This window comes from Scyliorhinus canicula, chromosome 20 (assembly GCF_902713615.1).
Source record: "Scyliorhinus canicula chromosome 20, sScyCan1.1, whole genome shotgun sequence".
Lineage (NCBI taxonomy): Eukaryota > Metazoa > Chordata > Chondrichthyes > Carcharhiniformes > Scyliorhinidae > Scyliorhinus > Scyliorhinus canicula.
In genome coordinates this window covers 41,145,030-41,159,626 of record NC_052165.1, presented here as the reverse complement: position 1 = coordinate 41,159,626, position 14,597 = coordinate 41,145,030, and the positions used below count along the sequence as shown (strand labels likewise).

The following is a 14,597-nucleotide window of genomic DNA, read 5'->3' as shown; positions in this document are numbered from 1 at the left end:
CTTACAATGCAATTGACTGCTTTAATATTGGAATTTAAAATGAATATTAATTTATTGTAAACCAAAAATACTATATTGCTTTCTGCAGGTAAAATCTGACTTGTACAGCCTTATTAATAAATTAAATTTTAAATGGCTTTCCAAGTCACTCGTGTCACATATTGTAAAGAGTAGCATTCTCACAGTAACTTCATTGTAGTGTTAATATAAGCCTACTTGTGACAATAATAAAGATCATCATTATCATTAAATATGGTACCTTCACACAACTCAAAACTACATAGTTGAAAAAAATAAGATATATTCCATAGGTAGATAACTAGTGGTGTTCCGCAGGGTTCAGTGCTAGGACCTTTGCTGTTCGTAGTATATATAAATGATTTGGAGGAAAATGTAACTAGTTTGATTAATAAGTTTGTGGACGACACGAAGGTTGGTGGAATTGCAGATAGCTGTCAGAGGATACCGCAGGATTTAGATTGTTTGGAGACTTGGGTGGAGAGATGGCAGATGGAGTTTAATCCGGACAAATGTGAGGTAATGCATTTTGGAAGGTCTAATACAGGTAGGGAATACACAGTGAATGGTAGAACCCTCAAGAGTATTGACAGTAGAAGAGATCTAGGTGTACAGGTCCACAGGTCACTGAAAGGGGCAACACAGGTGGAGAAGGTAGTCAAGACGGCATACTGCATGCTTGCCTTCTTTGGCCGGGGCATTGAGTGTAAAAATTGGCAAGTCATGTTGCAGCTGTATAGAACCTTAGTTAGGCCACACTTGGAGTATAGTGTTCAATTCTGGTCGCCACACTACCAGAAGGATGTGGAGGCTTTAGAGAGGGCGCAGAAGAGATTTATCAGGATGTTGCCTGGTATGGAGGGCATTAGCTATGAGGAGAGGTTGAATAAACTTGGTTTGTTCTCACTGGAACGAAGGAAGTTGTGGGGCCACCTGATACAATATTATGAGGGGCATAGACAGAGTGGCTAGTCAGAGACTTTTTCCCAGGGTAGAGGGGTCAGTAACTAGGAGGCATAGGTTTAAGGTGTGAGGGGCAAGGTTTAGAGGAGATAGAACATAGAACATTACAGCGCAGTACAGGACCTTCGGCCCTCGATGTTGCGCCGACCTGTCAAACCAATCTAAAGCCCATCCATATGTTTATCGAATGACCATTTAAATGCCCTTAATGTTGGCGAGTCCACTACTGTTGCAGGCAGGGCATTCCACACCCTTACTACTCTCTGAGTAAAGAATCTACCTCTGACATATGTCCTATATCTATCTCCCCTCAATTTAAAGCTATGTCCCCTCGTGCTAGCCATCATCATCCAAGGAAAAAGGTTCTCGCTGTCCACCCTATCTAATCTGATCATCTTGTATGCCTCAATTGAGTCACCTCTTAACCTTCTTCTCTCTAACGAAAACACCCTCAAGTCCCTCAGCCTTTCCTCATAAGATCTTCCCTCCATACAAAGCAACATCCTGGTAAATATTGGGCTGGTTTAGCTCACTCGGCTAAATCACTGGCTTTTAAAGCAGACCAAACAGGCCAGCAGCACGGTCCAATTCCCATCCCAGCCTCCCCGGGCAGGCGCCGGAATATGGCGACTAGGGGCTTTTCACAGTAACTTCATTAAAGCCTACTCGTGACAATAAGCGATTTTCATTCATTTCATTTCAAATCTCCTCTGCACCCTTTCCAATACTTCCACATCCTTCCTATAATGCAGCGACCAGAACTGCATACTCCAAATGCGGCCGCACCATAGTTTTGTATAGCTGCAACATGACCTCATGGCTCCGAAACTCAATCCCTCTACCAATAAAAGCTAACACACTGTATGCCTTCTTAACAACCCTCTCAACCTGGGTGGCAACTTTCAGGGTTCTATATACATGGACACCGAGATCTCTCCGCTCATCCACACTACCAAGAATCTTATCATTAGCCCAGTACTCTGTATTCCTGTTACTCCTTCCAAAATGAATCACCTCACACTTTTCTGCATTAACCTCCATGTGCCACCTCTCAGCCCAGCTCTGCAGCTCATCTATGTCCCTCTGTAACCTGAAACATCCTTCGGCACTGTCCACAATTCTACCTACTTTAGTGTCAGCTGCAAATTTACTCACCCATCCTTCTACGCCCTCCTCCAGGTCATTTATAAAAATGACAAACAGCAGTGGCCCTAAAACAGATCCTTGTGGTACACCACTAGTAACTGGACTCCAGTCTGAACATTTGCCATCAACCACCACCCTCTGTTTTCTTACAGCTGGCCAATTTCGGATCCAAACTGCTAAATCGCCCTGAATCCCTTGCCTCCATATTTTCTGCAATAGCCTACCGTGGGGAACCTTAATCAAACACTTCACTGAAATTCATATACACCACATCAACTGCTTTACCCTCATCCACCTGTTTGGTCACCTTCTCAAAGAACTCAATAAAGTTTGTGAGGCACGACCTACCCTTCACAAAACCTTGTTGACTATCTCTAATCAAATTATTCCTTTCTGGATGATTATAAATCCTATCTCTTATAAACCTTTCCAAGACGTTGCCCACAACAGAAGTAAGGCTCACTGGTCTATAGTTACCAGGGTTGTCTCTACTACCCTTCTTGAATAAGGGGACAACATTTGCTATCCTCCAGTCTTCTGGCACTATTCCTGTAGACAATGACGACATAAAGATCAAAGCCAAAGGCTCAGCAATCTCCTCCCCAGCTTCCCAGAGAATCCTAGGATAAATCCCATCCGGCCCAGGGGACTTAACTATTTTCACACTTTCCAGAATTGCTAACACCTCCTCTTTATGAACCGCAAGCCCTTCTAGTCTAGTAGCCTGTATCTCAGTAGTCTCCTCGACAACATTATCTTTTTCCTGTGTGAATACTGACAAAAAATATTCATTTAGCACCTCTCCTATCTCCTCGGACTCCACGCACAACTTCCCACTACTGTCCTTGACTGGCCCTACTCTTACCCTAGTCATTCTTTTATTCCTGACATACCTATAGAAAGCTTTATGGTTATCCTTTATCCTACCTGCCAAAGACTTCTCATGTGCCCTCCTGGCTCCTCTTAGCTCTCTCTTTAGGTCCTTCCTAGCTAAATTGTAACTCTTGAGCGCCCTAACTGAACCTTCACGTCTCATCGTTACATAAGCCGCCTCCTTCCTCTTGACAAGTTATTCAACTACTTTAGTAAACCACGGTTCCCTCGCTCGACCACTTCCTCCCTGCCTGACAGGTACATACTTATCAAGGAAACGCAGTAGCTGTTCCTTGAACAAGCTCCACATTTCAATTGTGCCCATCCCCTGCAGTTTCCTTCCCCATTCTATGCATCCTAAGTCTTGCCTCATCGCATCATAATTGCCTTTCCCCCCAGCTATAGCTCTTGCCCTGCGGTATATACCTATCCCTTTCCATCGCTAAAGTAAACGTAACCGAATTGTGGTCACTATCACCAAAGTGCTCACCTACCTCCAAATCTAACACCTGTTCTGGTTCATTACACAGTACCACATCCAATGTGGCCTCGCCTCTTGTCGAGGAGATGTACGAGGTAAGTGTTTTTGCACAGAGGGTAGTGGGTGCTTGGAACTCGCTGCCGGAGGAGGTGGTGGAAGCAGGGACGATAGTGGCGTTTAAGGGGCATCTTGACAAATACATGAATAGGATGGAAATAGAGGGATACGAACCCCGGAAGTGTAGAAGATTTTAGTTTAGACGGGCAGCATGGTCGGCGCAGGCTTGGAGGGCCGAAGGGCCTGTTCCTGTGCTGTACTTTTCTTCTTTGTTCTAGATGGCGCCAGAGTTTGGCGACTTTCTATGAGCTCTCACACAGATCTTCTTCCTACATCGAATATAACCGTACTAACCATTTATGTCTTTTTTTTCTCATGTATGGAATGATATATCTGGACTGTCCGCAAAACAATTATTTTCATTGTACCTCGGTACATGTGACAATAAAACAAATCCAAATCCATGGTAGTAAACGTTCAAATTTTTTTCCATCCATAATTAGCCATTGCCCACGAGGAGCCATAGGCATCGCTGTCTGCTCACTATAATTCTGCACATCGCTGGTCATTCCTCTGTCCAGTTTCTAATGTCTAACTATCCTGTCCTTTTCTAACCTGGCCTGTCTTTTCCTGATGTTTCACCCCCTATTGGTCCCAATGCTGCACTCTCTCCCTACCTTTTGTAGTGTTTGTACTTTCTCCATTTCCATTTCTCTTCTGCTAAAAGCCCATTGACCAATTCACTGATTCTCCGCTGTATCCAGCTGATTCTAAGGACCTTTTGCCAGAGCACATTCCAAAAACTGTATTCCTTGTCTCACCCGCGTTATCGATGGTTAAGCTCTTGCACCCATACAGCACCATACTCCGTTCCAGGGATTTTTGCAAGTCCTTTTCAACCTTTTACCAATTCTTTAATGTGACCAGTTTTTTAAAGTCAGACATGCAGGATGTGAAAGCAGGGAACCATGCTGCCACATACACATCCATCTTCATAATGTACTGATCACTGCTTTAATCTTTTAATAATCTTTATTGTCACAAGTAGGCTTACATTAACACTGCAATGAAGTTACTGTGGAAAGCCCCCTAGTTGCCACATTCCAGCGCCTGTTCGGGTACACGGGGAGGATTCGGAATGTGAAAATGAACTAATAGCACATCTTTTGGGACTTATGGGAGGAAACAGGAGGAAACCAAAGCAGACAAGGAGAACGTGCAGACTCCACACAGACAGTGACCCAAGCCGGGAATCGAACCTGGGACCCTGGTGCTGTGAAGCAACTGTGATAACCAGTGCTTTAGCCATCATATTTAGAATGAAGAGCTGTATTACTTACCACAACAGTTCAGTGTTTGTGTGACCGTTGCCTAATTCAAAACCCTGTTTTAGCAAACAAGGTTGCCTAGGATTTCAGTAAATGGTATAGCAACATTACTTCGCCCCAGTGTAATGTTGAAAGAGTCACTCAGTAAATCATTCTGTCCTGATTCATTCATGGTGAATGAATGACTTCTCGGGAGTTGCATTTTAATGTGGGATAAGTACACACATTGTATTTGGGTATGTTTGTGAAGGATTCAATTCCACATTTATGATGGCATCTTTCACAATCTCCATGTACCACAAAACACCACAGCCAGTTAAGTGCTATTTGAAGTGCAGCTGTTGTTAATTAGGAAGTATGACAACCAACATGTGCATAGTAATGAGATCATCAGAATTTTTTTTTGGTATATTGGTTAAAGGATAATAAAATGTCAGGAAGAATACCTTTGCCCTCTGAAGTAATGTGATGGAGTCTTTGCATCCACCTAATAGAACATAGAACAGTACAGCACAGAACAGGGCATCCTTGTCCAAACAATGGCACAAAGAAATCATAGCAGAATCATCAAATCCCTACAGTGGAGAAGGAGGCCACCCAGCCCACTGAACGGCCCTATCTCCTGCAACTCGGTACCCCCATCCCTGGACAAGGGGCAATTTATCATGGCCAATCCACCTAACCTGCACATCTTTGGACTGTGGGAGGAAACTAGAGCACCCGGAGGAAACCTACGCAAACACTGGGAGAAAGTGCAAACCCCACACAGATAATCACCCAAGGCCGGAATTTGACCCGGTCTCTGGCGCTGTGAGGCAGCAGTACTAACCACCCTTCTGGCAGTGTGGTGCTGGTCTTTGGAGTAAGGTGTGAACCCACAACTTCCTAAGACAGGTAAGAACCCTACTACTGAGCCAATGCCGGCAGCATGGATGAGGGATCCAGTTTAAGATGGGTTAAGGTAGGGGTGAAGGTGATGTTAGATTATCAGGGGGTTTTTTAATAGAGAAAATATAGGGCTGGATTTTCAGCTTGGGGTTGAATAGGGCGGCACGTTTGCAAGTCTGGTTCAATTTAAAACACTGGAAGCAGTTGGGAAGAATGTAGGAATGCAAACTACAGAAAAGTACAATGACATAAGTCATCTCCATGTTTAGCTTAAGGAAATTCTAGCTCGTTCATGACTGGATGTTCAATGCTCATTTTAGCAAAGGTGGTGGAAAGCTGGAACTGGGTATTGGCTACACATTGTGGTTGCTGATCCCATATATCCAGATGAAATCACCATAGGATGAATGTGGCGAACAATCAGGGACCAAAAAAAGATCCAAATGGGTAGTTGCAAGGGAAGGAAGCCAATGCTAGAGAGCCACTAGTTATGATTGAATAGATAAGAGATCAATCAAGGAAGGGCAGGAAGGTGGACAAAAGTACATTGAGAAAATAGGTGTTTGTAGGGCATGGAGTGCCAGGGGCTTAAAATGTGTTTATACCATTCCTCAAAGCCTTCATGTCATAAAATGAAATTCCAAAATTCAGAGGAAAAATAATTCTTTGCTATGTATAGTTTAAGGCCTTTTTGTAGAGAAAACTTGTACAGAGTTCCACAGGGTACGGAAAAGACTAATATAAACAGATATTGCAGAGCTTCAACTCACCTCGTTAATAATCTTTATTAGTGTCACAAGTACGCTCACATTACACTGCAATGAAGTTACTGTGAAAATCCTCTGGTCGCAACACTGGGGCCTGTTCGAGTACACCAAGGGAAAATTCAGAAAGTCCAATTCACCTAACAGGCACATCGTTAGTGGCTTGTGTGAGGACACCCATGCAGTCACTGGGAGAACGTGCACAGACAGTAACCCAAGCCGGGAATCGAACCTGGGACCCTGGCGCTGTGAAGCAACAGTGCTAACCAATGTGCTACCATCATTCGTTACACATAAGAGCTTGAGTCAAGTTACAAATAGTGCATTGTATGGATTATTTACATGCAACTAGAATCCAGTCTCTTTCTAAACTAACACAATCTTGTGACTCTAAAACAAAAATCAAACCTCAGTCCTTTCTATTTGAGGCAGTGTTTAATGCTTGTCCATGTCCTGTTACAGACTTGATCAAATTGTTGTTGCTTTTAAATCTTTTGTAATTGTGTTTATGACATCTATTATTTGTTTTGGAATGAATTTTGTAAACTTGTGTACACCCAAGTTCAATAGGACATGCCGATTTCAAATTATACAATCCTTCATCTCTGAATTAAGCATAATGCCCCAGCCCATAGTTACAGAAAAATCACATGCTATAATGGTGGCAAGTGATAGCATTTTTAAAGTTAGTTTTGGTTGTGAATGAGGTTATACATCATGTGTACATCAACAAAGGGCTTCTGTTTCAGAATTGAGTTTATTTACTTGATGTCAATGTACACAATCTTCAAACGAAAGCTCCATAACCAATAGCTGCATGTCTTTTGGATTATGGAGTATAAATAAAACTTCACCTTTTGAGGAAATTGAGCAAAATAAACACATTTGAACACTAGTGTGTCATTGTGACAAATGTTATTTGTTTATCTTCACTTAAGTGTTATTATACCTATTGTTAACCATAACTTTTGTTTGTTTTCTTGATGCAGTTCCATAATGCCGTTGAGCAAATTTCCCCTTTTAAAAATGTTTCTTCTCTTGGTATACATTCAGAGACTGATACCTGTCTGGCTCCGATATAATAATTGGCTGATGAAACTGATCTAGCTGGTTTTATTTGCTCAATATACATCAATGTTATGTATTTTTTAAGGAACTTGTTAAATCCTTGTCTGTTCAGTGTTTCTCTTTTTAAATTTCTGCCCTGCAACATTAGACTTTAGGTTGTGAGCTGAAACTCCACACCTAACTCCCACTGCAAGCTGCTATTTGGACTGACCAGGCAGATCCCTTCAGTATGTTCTGTGACATAGCCCATGAAGTCATTTTGATGGACTTGGCAAGCAGCTAGTCGGCTCTTTTGATATTCTAGGACATCTTCTGTCCTTGATTGGGATTGGTGGAGCCTTTCAGAAGATTTTGGAAAGCTGAGCAAGCTTCTTTGTGTCTCGGCTCTGTTCAGACTTCAGCCAGGAGCTGGTTTAAATCACACACTCCCTATCAGGCCTGTGAAGGTTTAACTGCTATTTGAAACATTGCAATCAATAGCCCTGTGTGTGAAAATGTAAATCTCTAACTGAAAGGCTAGGGAGCTTAAACTGGCCTTTCTCTCTGCAGTCAGTTTAACCTGTGGAAGATATCAGTCCAGTGCCACCTGCTGGCAGAGTGACTGTTAGAAAATCCATCCCAACCCTCATGTGGGTAACTGGATAGATTTAACTCAGTGAGGCTGATGGTCCATCTGGTGGATGCAGTGAGAATTGCACCAACCTGAAGGGAATTATGAGTGTACACCCAGGTCAGGGGAAGCGAAGGTGATTCCTGAAGAAATCTTTCAGCCTGGAAGTTCTAATTGAAGGTAGATACTAAGAGATCCCAAACCTATCAATGGTTAACAACACCTCCTGTTCAGAGAAAAACATCACCTACAAAGACTACAAAAACTCAGCAGTGAAGATACTCGCCTCTCATTTCCATTAATTCCTGTTGTTTTAATCCTCCCCTACCCCATACCATGTGGTTGTCTTGTGTTTGCGGGGAGGGAGGGACAGTTGGGGGGAGATAGTTAATTTAGCAGACCCTCCTTCTATTTGCATAGTTACATAGAAGATAGGAGAAATTACATTTCTGCAATTACATGCTTATTTCTTGTGTAACAAATAGTTTTAAAAAATATTTTACTTGCATATCTTGTAACTCATTGCAGCAGTCAGGGGTTAAAGGTTGCAGGAAAGCTCACACTTTATTTGTTAATTCACTTATGTTGGGACTCCGGGGTCTGTGGTACTGGAATTGACTGTGCACTTGCCCATGGTGTCGTAACAATTTGTAGAGAATAAAAGACTGGAGGCCCAATACATAGTAAATGTCATTTTTGTCGGTGAATCATTCATCACAGTTCAGAACTCTATGTAGCCTCTTCTCCAGAAAATATGTCTATTGCAGTATTGTTATAGCTGTACAGAGTTCTTGGAAGATGGATCAAGTGATCTCTCAATTACCTCCTTAGACCTGGCATCTTTTCAGACTGAGCCTATTGACGATATGCTTATGTGAGTTCAACTCCATTTAATGTAGGAGTGGTATAATAAATCCCCCCTGATTTCTGCCTAAATTTCATCTGTCCCCCAGAAGCTGACAGCTGTATTTTCAAATTTGACTGCCTAGTCATTGCTTCCCAAGCCATATATCTTGGCTGTTGATTTGCTCAGTCATGCTCTGATTGCCACCTATGAATGTCCTTTTACCCAGAAAAATCATTGTAGAGGATGATACATTTTTCTGATGTTCTGCCATACAACTGTGAAATAAGAAGGCCAGCTCATTTTTTGAAAACTTGATCTCCACAGACGAATGGCCATATCTCGGTCACAAATGATCCATACCAGGATAGACTGACACGGTTAGAAGGAGATAAAGAATCCTTGGTTTTGCAAGTAAGTAAAATGATAAATAGCGATCTGTTAGGTTGTGATTTCTAACGGAAAAGTAAATACTGCGGATGCTGACAATCTAAGTGTTGGAAACACTCAGCAGGTCTGTCAGTCTCTAAGGGGAGAGAAATTGAGTTAACATCTCTATTCATGATTCGAAGCAATAACTCTGCTTCTCTCTCCACAGATGCTGCCAGACCTGAGCTTTATTTATGATTTCTACAATATTTGAATATTTGTATACATCGTTTATAAATCGGTTTATGGTACAGTGCAGCTCAATAGTACTGTGATGCCTATAGGAGGTGTGTTGGACTTTAGAATGCAAAATATTTCACCCGGAGGCAAAAAATAGCACTAACATTATTTGCCCACCCAACTGCTGCAGTCCAAGACACAACTGCTGCAGTGCAAGACTGGCTCACCCCTTTCTCTAGGGCAATTAGGGACAGGCAAATAATGTTGGCCTGCCTCCCAAGAATAAATAATTTTAAAAACATAACTGCACAACTTGAGGTCATTTTCATTCACTTTGTTTGTTTCAGCTTTTCCCTTTCCTGTATACGTTAATGCTCATGTCCATGCTGTTCTCAGCCTCTTTGTAGTCTATTTTATTTTATCCATTCATGCAATGTGGCCATTCTATAGAAAGCTGGGCACTTTCCAAAATCTCCCCCTCGGCCAAGCAAGTTTGGAAAGCCATCCTCTGGGGGAAACCTGCAAGCTGATTTCAAAAAAATGGAGACCACTGGTTTGAATGTCACTTACCAGACAGGCTCTTGTTGAAATTAATTTATATTCCATTGAAATTTGAATTAATTGTTCGTAATATAATTGAACAAAATCAAGCATTAAAATGTTTTAACTTTTAAATGAGGACTGTTGATGAGAGATAGTTTGACCTTGGTTTTTAACCATTCAAAATTCTCCGTTTATACTGGATTGTTGAACTGGCCTTGCAGAGACATGTTGACTCAAATATTCAATTAAAATATTTAAGGTATATTTATTACAAAATATTTATGTACTTAATTTCAGACATGTTTTAGAACTTGTATTTATACCTGTCAAGGCATTATAAATAGATAAACCAGTTGCATTCCGAGATGCCATTTCATGTAGGCAGTCTCACAAACTTCAAGTGCCCTCTTAAATGCCCAGTGCTGTGTGTTCAGAGCATTACACATTGTAAAATATTTCAAGTTTTCCGGATCCTGCAATTAAATTTGAAACACCTTTCCAGTGGAACTTCAGCTGAAAATTTTGTTTCTCATTCTTGAGCATTTCAGACATGAGGGAACATGTTTTAATCGGATCCAGAATGAACATGAAATTGTTTAATAAACGGGCAAGCTAAGATTTGGTATTTTAAGCATGTGTAAAGTTTATAGCTACAATAATGAGCAACTAGGTAACTGAAAGCACTGGGGCATGTTTTGAAGATGGCAATCTCTCGATGTTACTCTACCAGAAGTCATACTTTGTTTTACAGGTGAGTGTTCTAACAGACCAAGTAGAAGCGCAAGGGGAGAAAATTCGAGACCTCGAGTGTTGTCTGGATGATCACCGAGAGAAGCTGAATGGCACAGAAGAGATGTTACAGCAGGTATGAGAGTAATGGTTGGGACCTTTTAAATAGAGCAATACTTGAAATTAAAGAAGGACCTGTATAGGGAAGTTAGAGAAGGCTAAACGTTTCAAATGGTCTATTGCTGCTGTATCTGATAAACATTTCAGTCTGACAAAGTTGCTTTGCTAATTCTATCGAGAGATTACAACATTTTCAGAGAACAGGATGGCTGCTGGTAACCTGAATGCCTTTCTTTGATTGCAATCAAGGCAATTTTTGCACGCTGCACCCAGCTGAGAGTCTGTCTGTGTCATGTGGTTTTTTTTAATGTTGCAGGATCTAACTATTAACGCAGATTAAAGTGAATCAGAAATAAAAATAAAAATAAAGTGGGTTGATTTACTGACAAAGATGTAATGAAACAAAAGGCGCTGTGTATGTAATGGTAGCAATAAAGGAACAAAGCATTGGTCTACAGCAGGTTCAAAGCAGAATAAACATTAACGCTATTTGAAAGCAAAACATGAGAACAAGATGCAGACTAGCACATGCAAAATATTACAAAATGGGGGATGTGAATTCCTGGTCTGAAATTATTGAAGTCAATAGGCTGTAAAATGCCTAATCAGAAGATGAAGTGCTGTTCCTCAAGTTTCTTTTTTGCTTTAATGGAACGTTGCAGCAGGCTGAAGACAGAAATGTGAGCATGAGGGCAAGGTGGTGAATTGAAATGGCAAGAAACTGGAAAGACGAGCCATGCTTGTGGAATGAATGGAGATATTCTGCAAAATGGTAACCCAGTCTTTGTGTGCGGAGGCAGGTGAAGTAAGAAAAGAGGACAAGCGGAACCCTATCATGGTTCTAGGAGGGCAATGGTTCTAGTGAGGGGAGAAATGGGTGAGGAAAAAAGAAGACATGTCAGAAGCAATCTTGTGGAAGGTAACATCATCTAACATGTAATGGAGACTGAGAAACTAGGAGGATGGAATAGAATCCTTGCAGGGTGTGAGGTGTGGTCGTAGTAGATTCTTATTCCATTTATGGGGTGTGGGCATCACTGGCCACCCAGACCAGCATTTATTGCCCAACCCTAATTTCCCTTGAAAAGACGGTGGTGAGCTGCCTTCCTGAACTGCTGTAGTCCTTGAGGTATAGCTGCACGCACAATGCTGTTTGGGAGGGAATTCAGGATTTAGGAATAGCAATATATCTCCAAGTCAGGTGGTGGTGTTCCCAGGTATCTGCTGCCGTTTGACCTTCTGGATGGTAGTGGTCATGGGTTTGGAAGGTACTGTCTAAGGAGTCTTGAGTTGCTGTAGTGTATCTAGTAGATGGTACACATAATTGCCACTGTTCATCAGTGGTGGATGCATTGAATGTTTGTGGAAGGGGTAACAATTAAGCATGCTGCTTTGTCCTGGATAGTGGTGAATTTCTTGAGTATTGTTGGAGCTGAACTTATCTAGACAAGGGGAGAGTATTCCATAGCACCCAAAATGTGCCTTATACACGGTGGACAGACTTTCGGGAGGCAGGGGATGAGTTACACGCCACAGGATTCCTAACCTTTGACCGACTCTTGTAGCCACAGTATTTATAGTTGCATTGTGTACCTTGTGTTGCCGTTATATTTTCTTTTCTTTTCATGTACTTCATGATCTGTTGAACTGCTCGCAGAAAAATACTTTCCACTGTACCTTGGTACATGTGACAATAACAAAATCAAATCAAAATAAGGTAATTGATATACTGGAAAATGTGTTGTAGGACTAGAACAAGGAATGTTCACATACCCACAAAAAAGGTCATAACTAGGGTCCATATAGGGTACCCATGCGCAAACCTTTTATTTAGAGGAAGTGAAAGAAGTTAAAGTTCAATGAGAGAACAAATTCAGCCAAGCAGAGGAGGGTGCTAGTCGATGGGCATTGCCTCCAGCATCCGCAGTATTTTAAAGTGAATCAGAGTTTATTTGTTGTCTGAGAAAAGAGTCTTGTAAAATTCAGGTTTACAAGTCCGAGAGTACAGAATTACATACCCGGCTTTGTATCTGCAGCGACCATCGTTATTCTAAACTGCCCTATTAATCATTTAAAACTGTCTGTCAACAACATGCCTCTCATTGGATGTACAGCTGGGGGGTTTTTTAAAGCAATATTTTGTACTTCATTGAAATTTTAGTGATAGATGACTGATTATTTTTAACCCTTTGCTGATTTGGTTGGTGAAAATTGTTTAACTTTTCAGCCCAGATTGCTAAAGTAGGTAGAAGTGGAGATAGCAGAAGGACTTTCCATAATTTTCTCTAGATATAGGGAAAGTTGGCCAATGTGATTCCTTATTCAAAAAAGGGTGCAAGGCCATTTCCAGTAACTACAGGCTGGTTAGTTTAGTATCAGTAGGTAAAGTTTTAGAAAGCACAATTGGGGGTAAAAATGAACAAGCACACTTGAGTTAATAAGAACCAGTGCCGATTTGTAAAGAGTCGTTTGTGCTTGACTAACGTGTTTGAATTTTTGAAGTGATAGAAACAGTTGGTGAAGAAAATGCAACAAATTTAGTCCATAACATTTGAAGAAAGTATTTAACATAATGACATTTTTTAAAAATGGCTTCTGGAATAAGAGGGTCAGTGCCCGCTTGGATAAAAAAAATTGGCTTGAGGATCAAGAGCAGCAAATTAGGATAAATGTTTTTTCTCCAGACTGGAGGATGGTCGACAATGGCATTCCCCAAGGAACAATGCCACGGCCACAATGACTTAAATATTGGAATACAGAAACAATTTTCAATCTGCAGACGCTATCGGAGGTGAACAAACAGTCCGGAAGATACAAATTGAGAGCAGTAGGATGTAGGCTAACTAGCAAAATAGACAGACAAATACATTTGACACAGAAAAGTCAAAAGTCTGAGATAATGCATTGGGTTGAAGGGTCAGGGAGGGTCAATGTAGACTTTTTTTAATACACATTTTATTGAGGTATTTTTGGTATTGTAACAACAAAATAAACAACGTACGTGAAACTATAAACATGGTGCAAAAGCCATCTCTTTTCCTCACAGGTCCCACCTTTATTAACCCCCTATTCTAAGCTAAACTAACCCCCCCTTCTGCTGACGATTAATTTTCCGCGAAAAAGTCGACAAATGGTTGCCACCTCGGGGCGAACCCTAACAGTGACCCCCTCAAAGCGAACTTGATTTTCTCCAAACAGTGAAAGCTAGCCATGTCTGATAGCCAGGTCTCCGATTTCGGGGGCTTTGAGTCCCTCCAAGCTAAGAGTATCCGTCTCCGGGCTGCCAGGGAAGGAAAGGCCAGAAACGTCTGCCTCTTTCTCCTGCTGGATTCCCAGGTCTTCCGACACTCCGAAAATCGCCACCTCTGGACTCAGTGCCACCCTTGTTTTTAACACCATGGACATGGCATCTACAAACCTCTGCCAAAATCCCCTAAGCTTTGGACATGCCAAGAACATGTGGGCATGGTTCGCTGGTCCTCCCGCACATTTTGCACACCTGTCTTCCTCCCCAAAGAATCTGCTCATCCGGGCCACTGTCGTGTGAGCCTGATGA

At 41.6% G+C, this 14,597-nt stretch overlaps 1 protein-coding gene across 13 annotated transcripts in view; it reads left to right on the top strand.

The window, feature by feature from the left end:
* Positions 1-14,597, top strand: part of ppfibp1b (PPFIA binding protein 1b) — a 180,101-nt gene that overhangs the window by 103,373 nt on the left and 62,131 nt on the right. For all 13 annotated transcript variants that reach the window (XM_038779991.1, XM_038779999.1, XM_038779998.1 and 10 more), the window contains 2 exons: positions 9,368-9,454; positions 10,944-11,057. In XM_038779991.1, the coding sequence (XP_038635919.1) occupies positions 9,368-9,454; positions 10,944-11,057 (201 nt within the window). The remainder of the gene's footprint in view (positions 1-9,367; positions 9,455-10,943; positions 11,058-14,597) is intronic.